This window comes from Pimephales promelas, chromosome 2, assembly GCF_988280905.1.
Source record: "Pimephales promelas chromosome 2, fPimPro1.hap1.1, whole genome shotgun sequence".
Classification (NCBI taxonomy): domain Eukaryota; kingdom Metazoa; phylum Chordata; class Actinopteri; order Cypriniformes; family Leuciscidae; genus Pimephales; species Pimephales promelas.
This window is the reverse complement of record NC_142770.1, coordinates 37,492,944-37,517,779: the sequence shown is the minus strand read 5'-3', so window position 1 is coordinate 37,517,779 and position 24,836 is coordinate 37,492,944. Positions and strand designations below refer to the sequence as shown.

The 24,836-nt window shown below is 39.5% G+C and overlaps 2 protein-coding genes across 2 annotated transcripts; both read right to left on the bottom strand.

Annotated features, from left to right (window-relative positions):
- Positions 1-1,228: 1,228 nt before the first annotated feature.
- Positions 1,229-13,732, bottom strand: LOC148997332 (uncharacterized). Its single transcript, XM_089119813.1, has 16 exons — positions 13,549-13,732; positions 13,039-13,135; positions 12,847-12,944; positions 11,206-11,268; positions 10,987-11,049; positions 10,767-10,829; positions 10,549-10,611; positions 10,329-10,391; positions 10,108-10,170; positions 9,334-9,396; positions 7,935-8,003; positions 7,767-7,817; positions 3,297-3,323; positions 3,019-3,221; positions 2,080-2,239; positions 1,229-1,959 (listed from the first exon to the last, which is right to left on the bottom strand). The coding sequence occupies exons 1-16, from the start codon at positions 13,730-13,732 to the stop codon at positions 1,835-1,837; spliced, it is 1,455 nt and encodes a 484-aa protein (XP_088975939.1). The 3' UTR covers positions 1,229-1,834.
- Positions 13,733-13,896: 164 nt separating this feature from the next.
- On the bottom strand, positions 13,897-23,696 carry LOC148997331 (uncharacterized). The gene is made up of 4 exons (XM_089119019.1): positions 23,611-23,696; positions 20,938-21,003; positions 20,148-20,212; positions 13,897-15,937 (listed from the first exon to the last, which is right to left on the bottom strand). Exon 4 carries the CDS (start codon positions 15,853-15,855, stop codon positions 13,897-13,899), a length of 1,959 nt encoding a protein of 652 aa, XP_088975145.1. The 5' UTR covers positions 15,856-15,937; positions 20,148-20,212; positions 20,938-21,003; positions 23,611-23,696.
- Positions 23,697-24,836: the final 1,140 nt, after the last annotated feature.

Below are 24,836 nucleotides of genomic sequence, written 5' to 3'. Positions count from 1 at the left end.
GGTCTCAAGAGATGAGATTGAACAACAGATGAGCAACACATTTTTCCTATGGGATAGGCTCAAGAATGAACAAAAAGGCATGGCACGGCACAAACACACTTAAATAGGGCAAGACACAGGTGTGATACATCAGGCATAATGAGAAGTAGTGTTCAGCAGGAGTCAGACGAGAAGCGCCGCCTGCTGACCAGGAGGAAAACAGCGGTCCAGTTAAGGGATCCTTACACCTTGGCTTTATCTAAAATCATTTACCTTTTTTATTTTTGTTATCTTGTTTTTCATGAATGTATTTTACAACATTACAAAGAGCAATGTGTATTATCCACTAATCTAGTTTATAATGGCATTTTTGTCATAGTTTATCATCATATATTTTTTGGATTTGTTGTTTATCTTTTTAATGAAATTGTCTGTATTAAGTAGATTGTGTTTAACACACACAAGAGTGACTTATTAGTTCAACACACAGAGTTATAGAAATCCTACTTGATTTATTAAAAGAACTGTGCTGGTATGGGATCGGTATCGCTCAGTTCTCAGAATTTTTGGTATCGGATCGATTCTGAAAAAGACGGTATCGGTGCATCCCTAGCACAAATACTCCCAAATATATTTTTAGGACACACAGATTAACCCTCTGAGGACCAAAAACGCGTCCCCGTCATGCTGCCCTCAAATGTTAATCTACTACAATATTACATTTCATTTTGTCCAAGGAGCTGTTTTTTTAAATGCTCCTAAGAAAAGTCAACCCAGATAGCAAATTACATCTGGCCCAGTTGTGGCCCACATCTTCCACATTCTTCTGGCCCACATATCGCATGGAATGACGGCGATGACTCAACCTGAGTGTGGCAGCTAGAAGTCAGCCACAACCAAACCAGATGTGGGCCACATCTCAGAAATGTCATGGGCCACATCTGGGCCACACAAGGGCCAGTTCTCAGAAATGGCATGGGCCACATCTGGGCCACGCATGGGCCAGTTCTCAGAAATGGCATGGGCCACGCATGGGCCAGTTCTCAGAAATGGCATGTGCCAGATCTCAGAAATGGCATGTGCCAGATCTCAGAAATGGCATGGGCCAGATCTGGGCCAGATCTCAGAAATGGCATGGATAATTTGCCCAGATCGAATTATCCTATAATAAAAAAAAATACTAGAATACCGGTAATCATAGTCAAAAGTGATTTAATAAATATAGAAATTTGATGAATGCATTTACAAATGTATAAATATAAATCAAAACAGGAAACACTACATATTATATAATTAAATAGAATATAAATATATAAAATAAATCAGGCAGGGGTCAAGAAGGTGAGGATCACTAGAAACCAGAGGGCAGTCCAAAGAAAACATATTATATTATACATTTATACAATTATACATATTGATAATTATGAATCAAAAATAGGACACAATACATATTATATAATATAAATCTAATAAATACATAAAAAACAGGCAGGCTCCAGAAGGTGAGGATTGCCATAAACCAGTCCAAAGAAAACATACATATTTATAAATATAAATCAAAAACAGGAAACAATTAATATAATAAATACATTTTAAATAAATAATACAACAGGCAGGGTTCCAGAAGGAGAGGAGGCAGAAGGCAGTCTAACGAAAACATTAGACCAAGGTCTACATATTAGGAACAAGGTCAAGCGAATGTCAGAAACAGGAGAAAACTGAATTGCAATTTTATAAAACAAAGTAGAGAATCAGATTAATATTTCAAAAAAAAAGCAGGGCAAAATGGGAGTCCATTGAACAGGCAGTTCAAACAAGGTAATGGGTGAGCAAGTGTCAGAACCAGGAAACCATCTTAATTTTTTTGTCTTGCCCGACGGCCTCCATCCCTGTCTGCGGCAAGCTGCAGCCATCTTTTGATCCAATGTTCAATCTCTTGATCTGTTGCAGTGGCAGTTAACCGGTTTCTTCTGACAGCAGCTACAATGACACATATGAACAACAGTAAATAAGCAAATAATTATTATTTATTATAAATCTTACATTTATAGGCACACCAAACAGCACAAATAAAAAGCAGTTCATTTCAGAAAGCCATACCATTGATTACAGTTTTTAGAGAGGTGTCTTTAAATGCAACTTTTCCATTGATTCCCCTCCAGTTAATCTGACGGGCCATGTCATTTGAAAGGAGGAAGCTGAGAATTCGCCATACGCTTTCTTTGACTGTTGTGCCTCCCCTCAAGGCTAACGTGTTCATCTGTAAAAATAAATGTATGCACAAATAAAGGAACAAGCATCCAAAAATCACCCTTTAAACAGAATGTACAAAGACTTACCGGTCAAAAAAAAAAAAAAAAGTTAATTTGGAATTATTTAGTCTTTAAAGTGATAGTTTACCCTCCAAAAAGTCCTGGCTCTTCCAAGTTAATACCTGAGTGAAATTGGCATTTCTGTTTTGAAGTGCATTAGCGCCCCACACAGCTCTGGGGGTTTATAAAGGCCTTTTGAAGCAAAGCGATGCGTTTGTGTAAGAAAAATATCCATGTTTAAAACTGTATCGAGTAAATGGACTTGGGAAATATACAGCCATTCACATCCATTATAAAGCTTGGAAGAGCCAAGACATTTTTAAATATAACTCGATTGTATTTGTCTGAAAGAAGAATGTCATATACACCTAGGATGACTAGAGGGTGAGTAAATCATGAGCTAATTTTCATTCATTTCAGTTCCTTCAGCAGTAGAAGGAACTTATTCGCAACTAGCAATCTCATTGGTTAGTGTTAACGATCACTATCCACATTTTGATTTCAGAAAATCAGTTATTGTGAGTGAAAGCATACAATTGCAGTTTCTTTATCAGGCCAAACCTTTCTTGTTGCTTTACCATTCCGTGTTGAACCAGCCCAGCCAGTACGGATATGGTTTAAACGTGGTTGACTACCTACTATACCATTCACAATGAGCAAAATATGAAAACACTGACACAGTTAATTGATGCAAGTTATTTTTTTCTATTGAAATATGAAATCTTACCACAGCTGTCTTGTAGTCTTCCTGCTGCAGCTGCCCCTCAATGACTTGAAGTTGTTGGAAATTTGACAGTGGAAAACAGTCTGTGTTTAATGTTGGGCTGTCTTCTGTAGTTGATAATTTTTTGAGGTCGTAGACCAATTTAACCAATGTGCCCATCTGTTCTTTAATCATTTCTTGATTTGCAAGAATTTTGCGTATGCAAGCTAGAAAAAAGAAAAAGCTATTAAAATAAAAAATGCATATCACTGTGTTAAAAAAAAAAAAAAGTCAGTACCTACCTTCACTGAAACCTGTGTGGGATGATGCTAAAAAGGGGAACACAACAAGATAATAGTTAACATGTTAAATGACAGTAGAAGGAAGTAAAAATCTTATTTTCACTCTATGGCTCTGTAGATTTGGTGCAAGGAGCCAAGGGAGTTAAACATGGTCAGTTTTAGAACTTAAATAGTTGTAAAAGAGAACGTCCTGGTTGCATATGCAACCCACTGTTCCCTGAAGGAGGGAACAGAGGATGTAGTCGACATCGACTGAAATGGGATCACGTCAGGGAGCCTATTGTCTTCGAGTATTAATGAACAAACCAATGCACATCACACACCGTGGCGCGGGTATAAATACAGAAGTGGATGCACGCACCATTTGGTTTTCGCCGAGGAGCCGAGCGCACTCGGAGTCAGCTGTGGTCCAGTGGTGGTGGCAAGGGGACTATGTCCTATGCCCTTCAGGGAACGGTGGTTTACATACGCAACCAGGATGTTCCCTTTCAGTCGATAACGTCGAACGTAGTCGACTTTGACTGAAATGGGATCCAACCTTTGAAAACCCCACTAATGCTGTCACCTTCCAGTGCCTAGACAAAAGCCTCCTAATCCTCCTGACATGCCAGCGGAAGAGGATAGGGCTTAGGCCAGGAAGTTACTGCTGTTCCACAGAGACCCACTCAGTACAGACTTAGTAACACTGGGAAAGCTTGCCCTGAACATGGAAGGAAGTGATTCTGCGGAGCTACATCCAACCTGGTAATGTGGAGAATACACATATGAACTGGGCGGGTGACCGGGCATCTGGAATGTCACTGAGGTGGCTCCAGCCAAGAAGGGGGGAGACAACAACGAATACAGTGACGGCAGAGGACCTGCCAAGGGAAAGACACAAGCTCGCCGTAGGGAGCTGTATCGTGGAAACACACATACGGGATCACCATAGGGGCCGCAACATATAGGCCCAGCCTAGCACAGGTTCCAAACTGGTAGGCCTAACTCAGGGCGTACCGCCATGTCCGATGTTGGAGGGGTGCGGAGGAAGGTGTCGCCCAGCCCGCAGTTCTACAGACATCTGTCAGCGAGGCACCCTGCACCAACGCCCAGGAGGCGGCAACACCCCTTGTCCACTATCCACTATCCAGTGGGCTGGCCTCTGTAACAGACTAAGAGCTGTTCTGAGGTCCTAAAGCTTTGCATTCTGTCCACATACAGGCGCAGAGCACGGACGGGACAGAGAAAAGCAAGGGCTGGGTATGCCTCCGGGGGCAGCGCTTGCAGGTTCACCACCTGGTCCCGAAAGGGAGTGGTAGGAACCTTGGGCACATATCCAGGCCAGGGTCTCAGGATAACGTGAGAGTAAGCCGGCCCGAATTCCAGGCACGATTCACTGACCGAAAAAATTTGCAAATCCCCTACCCTCTTGATGGAGACCAAAGCAAGCAGGAGAACTGTTTTTGGGACAGAATTTTTAACTCTGCTACCTGTAATGGCTCAAAAGGAGGTCTTTGCAGTGTGATTAGCATCAGAGATAAGTCCCAAGAGGGTACAGAGGGGGGATGAGGTGGATTTAATCTCCTCACTCCCCTCAGGAACCTGACGATCAGATTGTGCCTTCCCAGGGACTTTCCATCCACTGCATCGTTAGGTGCGGCAATAATGGCAACATACACTTTGAGGGTGGAGGGGGACAGCCGACGCTCAAACCACTCTTGGAGAAAAAGCACAGAACTGATCGAGCATCTTCGGGGGTCTTCCCAGTGAGGGAAGTGTGGAACGAACAGGTTCCACTTCAGGGCGTAAGCAAGCCTCGTAGAGGGTGCTTTCGCCGAAGTAAAGGCATCTACGACTGACTGAGGTAGATCACCTAGAACCTCCGAATCCCGTCCAGGGATCAGACATGAAGTTTCAAACAGTCTGGATGCGGGTGCCATATGGTGCCCTGTCCCTGACAGTGGAGGTCCTCCCTCAGAGTAATAGGCCAGAGAGGGGCTGTCGAGAGGAGAAATAGTTTGGGGAACCAGGTCCAGTTGGGCCAATAAGGGGCACCTAGCAAAACCTGCTCCTCTTCCTCCCTGATTTTGCACAGCAGCTGCGCAAGGCTCACTGGGGGAAACGCATACTTGCGCAGGCCTGGGGTCAGCTGTGCGCCAGTGCATCCGTGCTGAGGGTCTCCTTGGTAAGGGAATAAAACAACTGGCAATGGGACGAGTCCAGGGAGGCAAGCAGATCTATCTGTGCGGCCCCAAAGTGGTCCCATATCAGCTGGACCACCTGGGATGGAGTCGCCATTCTCCCAAGGTCACATCTGTTGTGAGAGCTCGTCGGCAGCACGATTGAGCAGGCCAGGGATGTAAACGGCACGAAGCGGCCTCATTGGCGAGCGAGTTGTGACATGCTACGGGAAAGTAGATCACCTTGACGGTTAATGTACGCAACAGTCGCAGTATTGTCTGTACGGGCCAGTGCATGCTTGCCGAGCACCGTCGTCTTGAGGCGATTCAAACCAAGGAATACTGCTAAAAACTCGAGGCAGTTGATGTGCCAATACAGGTGGGACCCCATCCAGGTGCCAGCTACTGCATGCCTGTTGTACGTGGCCCCCCAGCCGGTGTTGGAGGCTCCTGTGAAGACCACAGCATGCCTGGAAACTTGTTCTAGGGGCACTCCAGACCGGAAAAACAAAGGGTCGAACTGAGGGTTTGGGCGGCAGGCCGTGGTGATTTTTACACGGAGCTTACCGCTCTGCCACACCCACCTCGGGACTCAGTCCCGGAGCCAGTGCTGAAGTGGTCTCATATGAAGCAAGCCGAGCGGCGTAACTGCTACTGCCATATGCCCCAGGAGCCTCTGAAATTGTTTCAGTGGAACAACCAGCTAGGGCTGTCGCGGTTATGGAATTTCCCTTGCGGTTATGTTGAGTGGCTCAATAGCGCGATATGCGGTATTACCGCCATTTACAGTATTTATTTATTTATTTAATTTATATGTATTTGTTGCTATATAAATAAAATTTACGATGTGGACAAAAACAAGGACATTTTCAGTAACCAATGTAGCCTAACCAAAACTAAACAGCGTCTACAGTATATGCGCATCGAAAGACTTTCACTCATATTGGAGTGCGCATATTGTTATGACAACGGACTTTGAGCGAGTCATTGAACCGTTCATTCAACGAACACGTTTAAAAAGCTGATTCGTTAAATGAGATGTAAAGAAACAAGATGGTAATTATTTTTAACTTTGAGGTTCAACTTTTCAAGGTTTAGCTGTGCAGCAATGCGTCGCATGGGCAACGCTGAAGCTGATGCTTTACTTATTAGAGACCCTTAGCATTTGATTCAATGCGTGACTCACTGATTTTATTTCTCCGCGACTTCCTTGTGCTGTGGGATGCTGACTAGCGCCGCTGCTGACGCGCATTTATGGGAAAATACCCGTTAAAATGATGATGCGACAAACATTTCGCTTCCCTTTGACACGACAAGCTTTTCACGACTTCAAAGACAGACGCAGGTAATTGCATGCGCTCTGCCGATCTCTCTCATTCACTGTGTGAAGCCTGTAGGCTACACATCACCATGATAAACAGTCTTGTTATCCTTATGAACTTGTTTAACATTCAATACACATGCATTAGGTTCAAAACAAGAAGGGTAGCCTTATAAAAAAAAAAAAAAAAAACATGAATATCGCGGTTGACTTGTCAGAAGCGCGGTACTACAATATTGCGGTTACCGCGACAGCCATACAACCAGCTAGCTCCAAACAGCTCCAACTCACACCTGTAAGGAAGTTTCTAGTAATCCCGAAGACCTTGATTAGCTTAATGGATCTGGATCAGGTGTGTTTGATTAGTGTTGGAGCAAAACTGTGCAGAGCTGTGGTCCTCCAGGAATTGAGTTTGAGATCACTGCCCAACCTGGTGATATGCTGAATCAGAAAATCTCTGTGTTCGAATAACTGCTCTCGAGACCGAGCTAGGATCAGCCAGTCGTCGAGATAGTTGAGAATGCAAATGCCATGTTCTCTCATAGGAGCGATGGCTGCTTCCGTGCCTTCGTAAAGACACGGGGATACGCCTGAACCTTGAACGCGAAACGCAGAAATGGTCTTTGTCACTCGCGCTGTAAAGACTGACACCAGGAGAGACTTCCCAAAGAAGCACCAACACACTCGTTTGTTGTCTAACACTCTACAGAAGACCTAAACATAAGCTCGGCTCCGAAGAAAAAAGCAAATGGTGCATGCATCCACTTCCGTATTTATACCCGCGCCGCAGGGCGGAGTTTCAGATGCATATCTCGCACACCAATATGCATTGGCACGTTCAATAATACTCAAAGACAATAGGCCCCCTGACTTGATCCCATTTCAGTCAAAGTCCAACGTTATCAACTGAAAGGGAACCCTTGTTGTGTATTTGGATAAACCTGTTAGATTTGAATGCCGTGCTAGTGAACTGACACAGTATATACTCACAACTAAAGACTTCTGCCTCTTCTTGTCTAAATTGTGGGGTGCGATTCCTTGCTGTAAAGGATAATTAGTGGGAAAGGCAAAAGTTTAACAGTAGCTTTTAGCACATATTATATGGGTAAAATATATGGGTATGGGTTAAATGGGAAGAAAGTTTTATTGTAAATTTACGGGTTACTGATGTCCATTTCACAGGTGTTGATATCCTCCTTTGGTTACTGCGGATTTGTTTTTGGCGCCCTGATGGCATTAAAACAAGCCAAAAATATAGTGTCACCCCTGAATTTGGCTAACATTAGATATTAACACAAATATATAAACATATAAGCTAAAAAACATAGTCCAGCCATTTTAAGCCAAAATGGAGGTCAACCTAGGACAAATTGCAACTGAAGCAAACTCAACTGATTTCATATCCTCAATATGTCACACCTGTCAACACTCCCGTTATCTCCTGGACCCCTACTGATTTGTCATTTCTCCCGGGAAACTCACGTAATTTGCATGGCCCAAACTCCTTTATGAATAATTGGATCAATATGTTTGTCTAATGTTAACCAGTTGCCAGATCTTGTATTAAATGCATTATTTTTACACAATCCACACACACCATAAAATTTTAACCCGTTTGTCATCTCAACCTGGCAACCTGGCAACTCAGTTGCGCAGTAGCAGGAAGCTTAAAGGGATAGTTCACCCAAAAATGAAAATTCTGTGAGTTTTTAACTCACCCTCATGTTGTTCCAACCCTGTAAGACCTTCGTTCATCTTCAGAACACGAATGAAGATATTTTTGATGAAATCTGAGAGCTGGATCACTCCTCCATACTAGTCCATAGGCTTATTGAGGGATTGAAACTCGCCGGCCTCGAAAAGTTATTAAAGACATTGTTAAAATAGTCCAAGTGACTACAGTGGCTCAATCTTAAGTTTATCAAATGACGAGAACACTTTTTGAGCGCAAAAACAAACAAAAATAACGACTTAATTTCAACTATTAATTTCCTTCTCTGGGCGATCGGTTGTTGTACGTCACGCGTATCACACACATGACCAGAGACGGCCAATAGTGAGCCTACGTGTGACATTTAACTGACTCGAGGCCCAGTGAGAAGAAAATTAATAGTTGAAATAAAGTCGTTATTTTTGTTTGTTTTTGCGCACAAAAAGTGTTCTCGTCGCTTTATAAAGTTAAGATTGAGCCACTGTAGTCACTTGGACTATTTTAACAATAGTCTTTAATAACTTTGAGGCCGGCAAGTTTCAATCCCTCAAGAAGCCTATGGACTAGTATGCAGGAGTGATCCAGCTCTCAAATTTCATCAAAAATATCTTAATTCGTGTTCCGGAGATGAACTAAGGTCTTACGGGGTTGGAACAATATGAGGGACAGAATACTGACAGAATTTTCATTTTTGAAAGCGAGTACGACCACCCCTTTTTTTTTTCTTCTTAGCTAGGACATATTGGGGATACAAAATCAGTTGGGTTTGCCTCTGTTGCAATTTGTCCAACCTTTTTCCATAAAACGACTGGACTATTACATGTTCCTGTGTTTTCAAAAACTCACAATTCATAGTTTCTGCCTCCTCTCTGGCTATTGGTTGAGAGTGATTCCCTGCTCTGCTGGAACCTGAACAGGAAAAAAGTGGGAGAAATTGAAGAGGTCAGTGTTGAGGAGCTTTGAGGCAAATTTAGGTCTAACTGATAACAAATTGATGTTTTATTTGTCTGCGGTGGCCATTGATATATACATTAGAGGTCGCCTTGGGGTTCTAAGAATGCGTCAAAACCGCCGCCATCTTGGAACAGGGGTCTTGTCATAAGAAGTAGCTAGGTAACGCTGCTATCTCCACCTGTACTTCGAATTCATGGATTTTCTGACTTTTGTGCTGCGTATGGATGTTCACACAAATGAAATCTGAACTAGGAAGAATGTTTAAAAAAAATAATAATAATAATTTTCTCTGGACTCCATGATAAATACATGTCCGACCATTGGAATGAACCATTCATGGCAATTTATGGTGATTTTATTTCCGTTAGACCTTTGCCTACGTTGACACTTATTTTTTGCCTACATTGCCTACATTGACACTTGTCTTGATTGATTCTGTGAAGCAGCTTTGATACAATCTGTATTGTGAAAAGCGCTATATAAATATATTTGACTTGACTTATGCATCAAAGAGTGGCTCCCCTGTTCGATGATGATGGCTCTATTGACACATTCGCTCCAATGAACTGCCTTAGCCAAGGCGATATCTAGTGTATATACAGTATATATGCAGTGGCACGCATATCTACTCTGTAACTCGTATGCCCTGTGTTTTCAAATACTCACAATTCATAGTGTCTGCCTCCTCTCTTGCTAGTGGTTGAGAGTAATTCCCTGCTCTGCTGGAACCTGAAGAGGAAAAAAGTAGGGGGAAAAAAATGGAGAGGTCAGTGTTGAGGAGCTTTGAGGCAAGTTTAGGTCTAACTATTATCAAAATGTTTTATGTGTCTGCAGTGGCAAGCATATCTACTCTGTAACTCGTATGCCCTGTGTTTTCAAATACTCACAATTCATAGTGTCTGCCTCCTCTCTGGCTAGTGGTTGAGAGTAATTCCCTGCTCTGCTGGAAGCTGAAGAGGAAAAAAGTAGGGGAAAAAAGGAGAGGTCAGTGTAGAGGAGCTTTGAGGCAAGTTTAGGTCTAACTGATATCAAAGTGATGTTTTATGTGTCTGCAGTGGCAAGCATATCTACTCTGTAACTCGTATGCCCTGTGTTTCAAATACTCACAATTCATAGTGTCTGTCTCCTCTCTGGCTAGTGGTTGAGAGTAATTCCCTGCTCTGCTGGAAGCTGAAGAGGAAAAAAGTAGGGAAAAAAAGGAGAGGTCAGTGTTGAGGAGCTTTGAGGCAAGTTTAGGTCTAACTATTATCAAAATGTTTTATGTGTCTGCAGTGGCAAGCATATCTACTCTGTAACTCGTATGCCCTGTGTTTTCAAATACTCACAATTCATAGTGTCTGCCTCCTCTCTGGCTAGTGGTTGAGAGTAATTCCCTGCTCTGCTGGAAGCTGAAGAGGAAAAAAGTAGGGAAAAAAAGGAGAGGTCAGTGTAGAGGAGCTTTGAGGCAAGTTTAGGTCTAACTGATATCAAAGTGATGTTTTATGTGTCTGCAGTGGCAAGCATATCTACTCTGTAACTCGTATGCCCTGTGTTTCAAATACTCACAATTCATAGTGTCTGCCTCCTCTCTGGCTAGTGGTTGAGAGTAATTCCCTGCTCTGCTGGAAGCTGAAGAGGAAAAAAGTAGGGAAAAAAGGAGAGGTCAGTGTAGAGGAGCTTTGAGGCAAGTTTAGGTCTAACTGATATCAAAGTGATGTTTTATGTGTCTGCAGTGGCACGCATATCTACTCTGTAACTCGTATGCCCTGTGTTTCAAATACTCACAATTCATAGTGTCTGTCTCCTCTCTGGCTAGTGGTTGAGAGTAATTCCCTGCTCTGCTGGAAGCTGAAGAGGAAAAAAGTGAGATAATGATTCAACCATCATTTAGTGTGTGCAACGATCTAGGGCTGCAACTAACGATTATTTTGATAATCGATTAATCGGACGATTATTTTTTCGATTAATCGATTAATCGGATAAAAAATTTATTTCATTTTTTTGTTTATTATAACTAAATAAAACCCTAAAAACCACACTCTTTTGTGTGTTAAACAATCTTCTTAATACAGACAACTTTATTATATAGAAAAACAACAAATAAAAAAAATATATGACCATAACCTATGACAAAATTCACAAAAATGCTATTGTAAACTAGATTAGTGGATAACTCAGAAAAACTTAGCCTAGAAAAATCACAAGTGCACAATAATTTTATAAAATCTGAACATTTAGTGAAAAAAACATTCCTTAGTGGGGGAAAAAATAAGAGACCATAAGTGTAGGACTATCTCTGGTAAAACGTTACACATTGCTCTTTATTGTATTGTTGTTATACATTCATGAAAAACATCGTAAAAATCAGAAGCACAGCTGTTTAGTGAGGAAGCAATATTGACTGTGTATTATACAGTAGGCTATCTTTGCAATAGTTTATTAAGCCTTTTCTTTTAACAGTTTTAAATTTCAGTTAGGCTACTGTGCACGTGAAGAACAATTATAGTGCGCCGAGTCTATAGTGTTGTGATCTAACAGACACTCAGTAGAAAGTGATTAAGTTACAGCAATAAAAGTCTAGCAAGATAGTCATTATATTACGAAACCATAGACCTTTATCTACGGATCAATTATAATAATAACATTGAATCATCTTGGAAAGAGTTTCATCATGTTAACTGTTGTAACGCGACGCGCTGTTTGAACACCGAATAGAGAATGACTGACAGCCGCAGTGGAGGGAAAAGCTTTATTTAATGACTTAAATATACATTTCTATCTCACATTATACTACAGTATGGCTTCATAAAGTATACACGATTAACGCAGGTCACCTATTTTGGTTTCAAAACGGCGAATTTGCCGAAAGGTGAATGATTTTCGTGTATGTTGCATATTGATAGCGGTTTCCTGATGCCCGCAAATTAGTTCAAACTCACGGAATCAAGAGTGCGCATGCGAGACAGAAGATAATGTGCTCCAAACCGTCCGTGTTGCGCAGAATGCGCACAGACCGGCGAGGGAGAGAGACTGCGTGTGTGCCTCATGAACCGCATGTGAGAAGCGCATGTGAGAAGCGCATGTAGCATGTAAACAATCCCAGTGACGTAATCAGACCAACTAATCGATAATGACATTCGTTGACAACGATTTTCATAATCGATTATAATCGATTTTATCGATTAGTTGTTGCAGCCCTACAACGATCAAAAGTGGGTGATAATGTACTGACAAGGTTTGTACTGGCAAGGTTTGCACTGGCAAGGTTTGCACTGTTGAGGCTTGCCCAACCTCTCAAGAAATCAAACCAAGTGTAATAAGTGTATTTCAAAAACTCATGACAGTATTCCTTAAATTAATCCACAAAAAAAATGTATCAAACAAATTAATAGAACTATAACTGTTGCACAAATTGGCCAGTCTTACATTTCCTGATGGGGTTGACTTGCACTTCTGGCGCTGCTGGAAGTGGAACGTTTGCCTCATCCTCAGTTTCACTATCATCGAAAAAACGTGCCCTTTTGCTGATGATAAAAAAACACACAAAAAAACAACAAATTATTTAATTTATTCTCCTCATTCAGCAGCCATACTCAGCTCTGTATGTGCTGTATTTACACGTGTCTTCTTCTTCTCAGGGGGGGCGAGTCCACGTCTGTAAGGTCCGTGTTTATTTCTGCCTCTGGTAGTTTTTGGCGAGCTTCTTCATATGTTTCTGTATAGATTAACAAACAAAAAAGTTTCTGTGAAGCAAACTAAAAAAATACATTAAAATAGAGAAATTATGAATGAATGAACGAATGAGAAAATTAAAAAATCTTAGGGCCAAATTTACTAAATAGGCTTAATCTCTTTTTTTGGGGGAGCTAAATAATGGTGCAAATACCAAGAAACTGACAAGCACAAAGCTTAGTATATCGCCTTGCATGATTCATTTAAATTAATCTGAATGATTCTGCATGATTCTGAAAGGGAAAACTCTTACAAATGCATATGCAACAATGTCAGCTTCAAAAATAACTGTTCATGCCTCTTTAGTGTCTTTAATAAATCCTGACACCAAAAGAGGGTTTATGCTGGTGCAACCGGTTAGTAAATCTGGCCCATGGAAGCTAAGGATATATGTACCTCTAGTAAAAATAATCCGGATTTTGAAGGGAGTCCAAGATGGTCCTGGCTTCACCATTGATTTTATGGCTTTAACTATATCTTCATATTTGTATGGAGGCCACATACAAACATTGTCCCTTACCCAATTTTGGGGAACTACCTCGACTTCATTTGTTGTTTCAAAGATTACGATATGATACATTGTCTGGAAAAAAAAAAAGATTTTTTTACACTTAATTTTCACATAATTAAGATTAATTAAAAAAAATCTAATTCATATGAATGCCACTTACAAAGCATGTCCCACAATATAATCCAGAAATGGTGTTACTGCTTCTCAAGAACTATGTACATTAATTGGTGATATTAAGATGTGTGAGTCAGAGGGAAGACTGCAAATTTGTCTCCCAGAGGCAACCTCACACACTTTTGCCAGGGCTTTGTGAGCTCAGTAAAGTGCATCACTGTTGACAAATTGGACACAATGAATACACCCACGTTTCTGGAATCAAGAGGGTAGGTGTATAAGGCCTCTTTCTCTTTATATTCTTGAAACATAACATACTCTTTACCCCCATAAGCAATTATGTTTTTTACTGAAATCACTTTGCCATGAATAGCAATGCAATCGTCTTTGCTCGATATTCGCAGCATGACACCATCAATAGTAAGCTGTCTGAACTGATGTACTTCTTCCGTCAGAGTATGTGGTACAGGTCCATTTTTATGGGGGCACATTAGTGATATTTCATCAGTGGAATAAGAGTTCCTTTCCTCATGTTCAGACAACCTGCGGATTATCTGTGCAAGTGGATTGTGAGGCTTCCTTACCAATCTCTTAAGCTCACCAAGAAAGTTTTCATAGGGGAAGCCAGATATGCTGTCTAAAGGACCATGTACTTTTACATCACTAGCAAGATGTACCAAGCCATGAATGTTGTATACCACCATCTCTTTGCCATACAACAAGCCATAATGCTCAACAAATGATACCAAAAAGGAGTGAGCCAAATCATTCATTTCGATACAATAGTTTGAATTTGCCAAAATGTAGATGGCAACAGACAACAGCATAAAGTTCTCATAAACCTGGCGGGGCAACACACCCTTTAAAACAACCGGGCCTGTGTACAACAACAGTTGACGGAATTCAGTTGCCTTCCAACGAAGTCTCTCACTGAGAGCCCTAGGCTTTCTGGCAAATTCTGCTGGAATGAAGTCCTTCAATGCTACCAGTCTCTCAGAGATAGCCAAGACTTGAATGCTCGAAAGCCTTGTACGCAGGGGACCCACTGCACCACACCACAGATCCGTTAGACGTCTCACTACACCCAAACACACAAGGTGCATGTAATCATGAGGAAAACCTGTTACCATGTCAATGTCGGTATCTAGAAGAGGACAGTGTGTTAGATGGTGTTCCTCATCTAATCCCAGTCGAAAAGCTTCATCTGTTCTACAGGAGGCATTGTTCTCAGGAAATGTCATGCGATGTTTTACATAGGAGCCTTTCTGCTGACATTTGTCACAGCCATAGTAGCCTGTGTGAGATTTTATTCCTTTGATAAAGGCTCGTGCTGGAGCGTCACACATGATAGATGTTACCTTGACAAAGAAAGTCTTGCCACAAAAAACAAAACCTCTTCTTAAGCTCTGCAACTCACAAACTAAGTGACTGAGATATTCAGACAGATTTGTTGGCTTAGTGGTCCCACAAAACAAACCTACAACAACAGGTTTCTTAGATAGACCTTTGAACATGCCAAGAATAGGCCAAAGTTGAACTGAAGAACTTTTGAAAAGTGGGAGGCCGTCAAAATTTAGCTGCATGTTAAACGTGTGCCCATCTGTAAAATGAGAACATACACTTCTCAACGTGTTTCTGAAAGCACTGATAATACCAAAATAGTGGAAAGATCCACCGGCAATCATCTCCACGTTGTACTCCATTTTCGTCTTTAACAGTGACCTTCCATCTTTTGGCAGGAATGGTAAATGCACTCTAAGAATTGCCAATAAAGCAGAAAGTGCAATGAGAGATACACCAAAACGAAGTGCCCACTCGGTAATGCTGCTTCTGAGATCACTTTTATCGTTTGTTTCACTATAATCATAGCTGCTGTTTGTATCCTCACTAACAGAGATGCCAGTAGGATTCAAATCTGAAGGTCTGCAGTCAGAGGGAATGCCACCAAGAGGAATGCTAACAGGAGAGTTGTTAAGACTATCAGTATGGTCATACACATCATGATCCACTGATTTAAGAAAAGTATCAACTCTTTTGAGGGCCCTTTTCCTAAGATTGCTGCGTTCATTGTAATTCATCACTAGTGAACCATATACTGAGTCACAAATAAAATATGCAAGGAATATTCCTAATGAGTTCAAGCTCAGGATGTTCACTACCCTATAATGAGAGAGAAACAGCAGATTAGGACAGCAAATTAATGGAATAGTTCACCTAAAAATTCTGTCATAATTAACTATCAATAAATAAACATATCAAATAACATAGTATTTGAACAATATAAGTAAAGAGTATTTTTTTCTATTACAGGTATTTACAAACGGTTTACAAACGGTTTGTCACTCTCTATTTCAAGAGAGTGACAAAATGTTAAGCTACATGGTCTTTATAACGTTAAAGTCAGTATTTTCTAAAAATCTAATATTTTGGTATTCTAGCATTAATTTTGAATCTTAAAATGCATTTTATTCACAAAAAATGTGAAAGACAGGAGGTGCTGACTGGACGCGTAGACCTCTTTTGAGTCTCGCCTATATTCGGTGAGTCAATTTCAGTTCATTACGCTTTAATAATTATGATATTTAAAGGGATAGTTCACTTTGAAATTAATTTGATATGTTTTAGCTTAACTCAAGGGCATCCAAGATGTAGGTGTCTTTGTTTCCACAGTATTTTCAATTTTGATATTTTTCAGTTAAACCGGTGTTGACTGTCAGTCATATAAAGCAAGTATGGGGGTCCACGTCAAAGAGTATGCACAGAGAAGTCCAGATTAAACATGATTGAATGATTCGTAAATGTAAGTACACATAGATGGCCTAAGACACGAAAGGAGCGGTTTGTGTGAGAAAATGAACAGTATTCATATCGTTTTTACCTCTTGCAACCACAGCCACATCCAAGTGATCTGAATCAGTTATTCAATGTCCAACTGAACCGAACTGACCCGTGTCCAACGTTCCGCCGGAAGTGATCGCTTGCGTGTGTACGTCACGCATTGCACACACAGAGATTTCGGAAGTTTTACCCTTCACTGTGAAGATCTAAAAATATTTAGATATAGAGCCCTTTTCAGTTGGTAAACATGGTGATCTTTTTATGTGGGCGGAGCTTAGGTGGAGGCAGAACGATCCCTCTGGCTGCTTCACTAATGCTAGTTAGCAAGTATTGTTAGCTTGTTTTTTAACAATGACTGGAGAAAATCCGATATTATCTTAATGTGTAAGGTCACTCACTGTCCAGGACCACGATTGTTATTTCCAAAACTTATTTTTAACGGACAGAACCAGATTGGCCGACCCGTAGCCGCCTACACGCTCACTCAATGCATAGACGATCTGACAGGATTAACGTTACCTCGGTTGAGTGGCCTGACTTCTACACCTACCTTATAGAGAAACCGATCGTAAAGAGAAACTGAGGGCATATAAATCTTTAGATGCCTATAACTATGTGCTGAATGGTCATGTACAAGACTTGTGTGTACGATCCGCAGTTCTGCCGAGCCAGGGCAGAGAAGACGACAATGTAAAGAGTGTCATTTACGGTGAGATTTTAATCATGTGAATATTTTCAAAAAATAAAAAATCCAGATACAGCATATTGATTTTTCATTGATGCTTGTACCAAACAACACAATAAGATGGCATTTAAAAATAATAAAAGTAATTTAAGCTCCTTATTATGTAGCCGAATCTGTGCTGGTTTCCATTGGCCGCCTCCAGTTTTCACTTTGTTTTGCCTCTAGCTAGCGCCGTGACGTAACTATGACGTCGGCGGAAAAGGGGTCTATACAGGAAATTGCAATGGAAGACGATTTCGATACATCTAAATATGTTTAGTGAAAGGTAAAACTTCCGAAATCTCTGTGTGTGCAATGCGTGACGTACACACGCAAGATATCACTTCCGGCGGAACGTTGGACACGGTTCAGTTGGACATTGGATAACTGATTTAGATCAGTTGGACGTGGCTGTGGTAAAAACGATATAAATACTGTTTGTTTTCTCACACAAACCGCTCGTTTCGTGTCTTAGGCCATATATGTGTACTTAAATTTACAAGTCATTAATAAATCATGTTTAATCTCGATTTCTCTGTGCATGCTCTTTGACGTGGACCCCCATACCTGCATTATATGACTGACAGACAACACCGGTCAAAATTGAAAATACTGCGGAAACAAAGACACCTACATCTTGGATGCCCTTGAGGTAAGCTAAAACAGATCAAAAATTAATTTCAAAGTGAACTATCCCTTTAACTAATCTTTAGTTTATATTTTTCAATCACGAATAATGGATTTGTTGCAGTTTTCTGCACGATAGTAGCCATTCACTGGCATCCAGTGATAGTATTTTAAAGGAAACAATTGCAGGGTTAATTGTTAAACAAATAATTTTGTAATTTGCTTGTTGGTAATATACATTTAAACTGTTATCCATTGTATTTTATGTTATTGGGTATCACAAAACGGAGTATAATATGAAAAAGTAGGTCCTATCCTCGAGCGTTTTGCAATAATTCTCCTTTCCCCCACAATGCATTACATTACGTCACCTTGGGGAGAGAATTTACCAAAGCCCGCTGTGAGAGCATTAAGAGTGACTAGAGAGACGAGAGTAGTTTTGATGAAAACATTCCAGAATTTTCTCCATTCATTGGGAGCCAAATGGTTCAAGGTCCAAATGAGAGTTTCAGTACAGCTTCAGGGCTTTAAACGACACCAGACGATGAATAAGGGTCTTATCCAGGGCCCTTCGAGTCATGACTCGAAAAAGATTTGTTCACTTTGATGAACGAGTTTGAATAGGAGAGTCACGAACGCTCACAGAACAGAGCAAGGCGAACATTTGAGCTTATAAAACTTAAACTTTATTTATTTATTAAATGAGTGATCTTTTCACTTGATAAGACCCTTATTCATCGTCTGGAATCATTTAAAGCCCTTTGAAGCTGCACTGAAACTCTCATTTGGATCGCATTGAAGTCCATTATATGGAGAAAATCCTGGAATGTTTTCATCAAAAACCTTCATTTCTTTTCGACTGAAGAAAGAAAGACATGGACATCTTGGATGTCATGGGGGTGAGTAAATTATTAGCAAAAGTTTTTTTAAAGTGAACTACTCCTTTAACTTTTTCTGCTCTAGGGCTAATATTACATTTAAAGTCCCTGTAAAGTCAAAATTAAGTATGTGTTCTGAGTTTGTCACACCACTGAAAAATGTGTTATTAGCCACCCAGCCAAATTTGAATGATAAAAAAAGCCAGCAAGTACATAAAATAAGCTATCAAAATCATGAAAAAATCAGCAGTTATCTCTGTTCTCAAACGCTGGGGGCGTGTCCGCTGGCTGCGCTGAAACCACGCACACTCGCGGGAAAGCTCTCGATGGTGATATTAGGTGAAACTGCTTTCGCGACGGGAGGATGAACACTGAGGCTGGAGATAGTCGTTTCGGCCCCGTTCACCAGTAACAGCGGATTATCAGTGAATCCCAGTTGTCTCTAAGGAAAGTTTATAAAACTATCCAGTGTAAAATGATCACTACAGAGGCGGGTGTTGGCGGTGATCCTCAGCTCTTCATCAAGGTTGGCTCTCTTAAAAACCTCTTCTTGATGTGATCGTTTTTAGGGAATTTAAATCTGTTTTGTACATGATCGCATCCAGGTAGCCTATGCATGTCCGTGTCGAAGGCATAGCTAGGTAGCAAACTGTAGGCTCAGCTGTAGTAACTAATAGTACTGACAGTCACTACTGCGAATGTGCTCGGGGAGTGTTATTGTGTGTTGGGGGAGAGATCAGACTCTGTGCGTCATCAAATAGGGGCTTGTCCAGGAGCTCATGGGCTCCAGTGCGTCATCGAGCCCTGTTTTAGCCCCGCCCAAACAATCCGTAAAATTGCAATGGTGAAAAACTGTTTAACGGTCTAACTCCACATTTCAGTACTTCACAGTTCACAGTCTTTGTAATATGTTTTAGCAATACATATGTAAAATTTATAATGTATTTAGAACTTTTTTGTTGAATTGCCTTTACAGGGACTTTAAAGTTTGCTTTATCAATGTTAGATATAAGCAAATTTAGCATTCTACAATCTTTACTGTTGATGTGTTTTAATAATAATAATAATAATAACAATGAGCCACGAATTAAGCATTCGTTTTAAAAGGGGAAAATCCAAAGACCTTTTATTTGTGTTACAACGCAGGTATACCATGTAATCAGTCTAATTCGCCTTGTTAAAAGTTCTATTTAATATAATAAATTGATTTATGCTTCAATGACAAGTACATAAGCACTAAGGAGAAAACAACTACAGACAACTGTAAACACCTTTAAGTGATGCTTAAAAAAAGATAACTTACCTTAGTTGAAACAAGAGGGATGGTTAGAAGAAAGAAAAAAGTCACAGTGGAGGATGATGCAAAATCTAAAAAAAGGAAACAATAAAAATAATATATTACAGTTAACCACTACAGTAGTCCAAAATGTTGAATGAGGCATGTATGCTGCAAATCAATCTAAAAAAAAATAACTACAGTGAAACTAAGAATGTGCTTATAAACAACAAAGAATGGCTGTGGTGAACAGGACGAGGCTGAGATCTTTGAGAGAACAGCTGGAGGCTGGTGGCTTGATTACTGATGAGTGACACCTGCATGCTGCTCATATTCAATCACCCACCAGCCTCATGCCATTCTCTCATGCCCTCAGCCTCGTCCTGCTCACCACCACAATGAAAATTATCTGTTTTCAGACAAGAAAAATGGGTAAAATACGAAATGACTGTCTACTCTAATATCAAATATTTTCTATGTTTGTATTTATAAACGTGCAGAAGTCAAAGAAAAATTATTATTGATGACTCAAATTGTGGTACAATATCATATGGACTTTCAGTTATTGACTAGCAAAATATTATGGTAACACGAGAGACTGCATTAATTATGCCCATATTTCTCCTCTTTGCAGATAATTTTCGATCAGTCACAATTTTGAACTGGTAAAGACAGATAAATGAACATTAACATAATAAGGGCATAAGCTAACAGCCAAGATAATAAGGAAAACATCTCAAGCTGTTTAGGCATGTCTGATGATGTAGCTTTAAAGAATTGAATCCCAAATACTAAAATGTCTCAAAAATATACTTACATGGAAAAAGATGGTTGAACGAGGTTGAAAGAGCTCTTAAAAGAGCTTTTGGGGGTTATTTAGCTTCTGTTGACACAAAAGCAAAATGGAGAAAAAGAAACAATGTGACTGAACAGATACAGAATATAATAAATTTTTCATCAATAATAACATTCGTTGCAGCGCCCAGAAGTTCAGGATCCTGTTCAAAAATCCTGCCGGGACACAGCAGGACCTTTTGGTCCCGAAAGATAGACATAGGCCTCGTTTACACTGCATGGTTCAAGTGACCCAAATCCGATTTTTTCCGCTCATGTGGCACAGATCAGATATGACCGGTGAATGTGTAAGCAGGAAAAAAACGCATGGATTCCAATTTTCTCAGGTCGGATTCAGGCCTCATTCATATGTGGTAATAAATCGGATATGAATCGGATACGTGCATTTGCGTGTGCCATGTAAGCAGACAAATCAGATATTCCCCAGTAAATCCTAGTCGTCCGTCATTAAAAAGTGTGCGATTATAGGCGCGATAGAAGAAAGGATAAACACAGTGGAGCAATGTGGAGGTTTCATGTCTTTTGAGTGTTTGGGGTGAAGAATGCCGGCTAAAATGCAGGGTTGTTACAGGAATAAATCTGTATTTGAATACATTTCACGAGATACGAGGCATCGTTTTAAGTGCTCGTGGCTAGAGCCTCCCCTCCCCTCTTTTTTCTCCGCCGTACGAGACCAATGTTTTTGATGACTTTTCAAAATATTGTGGAAAGAAAAACACTGGATAATTTTATTCACATCTGCATCCATTGCATTTTGTGCTGTTTTACTTAATTTCCCAGGTCAGAACGTCTACATTTAGTTTCAGCAGTGTATAGTGTAAATGCAAAAATCGGATATGGGTCATTTTTAAAAGATGATGTAAGCAGGTCATCAAAAAAAAATCAGATATAGTCAGAAAATCGGATTTGGGCATCAAGACCTGCAGTGTAAATGCAGCCATAGTCGAACATATTGCCCACTTTTTGGAAAGCTGTTGGAATTGTGTTTCCTTAGCTTTTGATTGTGAATTCTTATAAGTCATTGATAATGTTGTCCTATTAGTGGTGTCTTGGCCATGTTTAACATAAGAACAAACTGCAAACTGAGTCATGAATTGCTGTTGGGACTTTTTTGCTTAGTTGAAGGAGAAATTCTTGTTATGCTGGGCTGTATACCAGTTCACACTGAATACCAGTGTTTACTTTGGTTGTTTAATTAACATTATTCACACACACCACCAGGTGTCTAAAGTTACTGTAATTTTAAGACCTAACTAACCAATATCCTCATGAGACCCATAAGGGGTAAAAAAAGTTTTGTAAATGTGTTTTTTTTTATACATACATCTTTACATTATTTAGAGTATAAGAAGCAAATGGTGACATATTTTATCTCCTATAAACACCAAGGACTCTTGAAAACAAGACTCTACAACCAAAACAAATTTGTATGTTCAATTCTTAAATTACAGAACAGTATACCAGGCATTTCCATAATTATTTCCATAACTTAAGCAAACACAGTGAAAAAGATATTTAGAATATGTGTATATTGTAAAATGCATTTTGTGTGCATACTAGTGTCTACATTTAACAGGCGTTTCATGTAATAGGGTTTTCAGGACTTTAACAGGTCCACGTGAACCAAACTATGCACAACAATTTGTACAAAGATTGTATGCTATTAAATAATTATTGATAAATGCCATGGTTACTTACTTAATATGAGTGTAAACATGGCCAAAAATCGGGTTTTCCATATGCAACTTATATTTTTATTGTCTCTGATTTGAATGATAATGTATAATAATTTTTTTTAGCTTTTTTATGGTAGCTATAATGAGTAATACATTGTCAATATTTTCATAATATCTCATATTTCATAGAAATATTAATGTAACGTTAGCATTTCTTTCCTATTCATGTGTGTCTCCTAAAATGCCTGACAAGCAAGTCCCGGTGTCCTCAGTGGACATGAATAAAAAGGATGCATGTCTCTCTCAAGTCATAACAGAACGTCGAATTATTATTTAAAAACCCAAAGTTATCTTAAATATGAGGTATGATATCTAGATATGGCGTTGTCATGGTAAAAACTTAGAAATTTTAATATCTCGAAAAGCCCTGAATGTTTACAGGACATAACTTAATGGTCTCAAAAATGTCATCTAGATACGAAGGAAAACTTCTCAGGCAGATATAATGATAACATGGGCCCACTGTGAGGTTAAAATTAATGGAGAATATCGTATTTTCCCGTGAGTTTTCGGCCATTTCAATGGGTGCTTGAGCAGTGTTCACTCGCTGTCTTGAGAAGTGGGCGCGCTTCAGGAGTAACTTAACGTCGTCAACTAATGTTTAACGAATTTAGTTCCCTTTCGGTTCTGAGAGGATATTAATATATATACATATATATACTTTATTGTTCAAATATCGTATTTTCCCGTGAGTTTTCGGCCATTTCAATGGGTGCTTGAGTAGTGTTCACGCGCTGTTCTGAGAAGAGGGCGCGCTTCAGGAGTAACGTCAACTGCTAATGTTTTAACGAATTTTGTTCCCTTTCGGTTCTGAGAGAATATTAATAGTTATTAATACATACATATATACTTTATTGTTCATTATTAAGTAAAGTATATCGAATAATTACAGTACTTACCTCCAGAATACTCAAAGTTTTCAGTCCTCTCAGCAGGGAGTCGAGGCAGTCCGGCTGTTTGCACGCGCTGGGCAAAGACTTCCGGTTTTATGCTGGCTAAAAGTTATTTCGCGGGCTTTGCACGCGACTGGCAGCAAAGTTGATATATTTTAATATTTATTTATGTACGAAATGTTTGTCATCACCCATCATACCTATTGTTAAATCACCCTGGCATTCAATTAATAATAATATAATAAAACTGCTGTCCACCTCAATTTGTTTTATTTATTTTTTACTTGTAGGCCTATTGAAAATCCCATACAGACAGGCCTCACTAATACCTTACATACATAGTTTATAAATGTAAAGAATCAGGACAACAAACACAGAGGCAAAAAAAAATAAATAAATAATAAATCTCGTTTATTTCTTTAATTATTAGTTTAAAACTCATTTTTGAGTCATATGCAAAATTCCACATCCACCATGATTTTTTATTGTTTATACATTCAACCTAAAACTTTGCTTTTGTTTGTCAAAAGTCCATCTCACTATTTTTTATTTTATTCTGTGCTTTTAGACTCTTTTACACAATAAACTGAGATTTGTTAATCTCCCTCAAAAAAGCATGCAAAGTGAGTACCTTAAACTTAAAATGAAAGAATATAATGCTGTAACAAAGGCTTATTTAGTGGTGTTTAAGTTGAGCTAAATAATGTTATATTCTTAACTTGGAATTTCAGTTGTATTTAATTACACATCTTGTTAAAAAATGTAAACTGATTGCCTTAAAAGATGTTTTATTCCACTTAAGCACTTTACATACAAATACATACAACTCAAGAGGTGTAATCATGTAATGACTACAATTAAAATTGGTACTTACATTGCAAATTGAAATATAACTTGAACTTGAAGTTATATTATGTCATTTTAAGTTATATAATAGACAGAGGAAACACTGCAAAAGATTTCACTAATTCTAATTTGGAATTTCCATGTTGTAAATTTTTAACATACTTGCTTTGATAACTTATCTTAATTGTAATGGAACTGTCCAAGGGTAAAAATGCAAGCGGTCTCTTTGCTTCTCTAAGCAAAGTCTGGGTCGATGCTCTGACTTTTAAAGGTTGTTATTTCTTCTTCTATTCTTTTTTTGAAACTATGCACAGATTAGTGCATTGCACTGGAGAAACCTTTTCAGAGAGCTATTGGCGGAAGTTCCTGGTTAAGGTCCAACCATA

Excerpts from the sequence above, each read along its gene's own strand:
- LOC148997332 (XM_089119813.1), bottom strand. The coding sequence starts at position 13,732 with ATGTATCATATCGTAATCTTTGAAACAACAAATGAAGTCGAGGTAGTT. Across the intron at positions 3,222-3,296 it reads CCACACAGGTTTCAGTGAAG|CTTGCATACGCAAAATTCTT; the intron begins GTAGGTACTGAC and ends TCTTTTTTCTAG. Across the intron at positions 1,960-2,079 it reads TCTAAAAACTGTAATCAATG|CTGCTGTCAGAAGAAACCGG; the intron begins GTATGGCTTTCT and ends GTGTCATTGTAG.
- LOC148997331 (XM_089119019.1), bottom strand. The coding sequence starts at position 15,855 with ATGAATTACAATGAACGCAGCAATCTTAGGAAAAGGGCCCTCAAAAGA.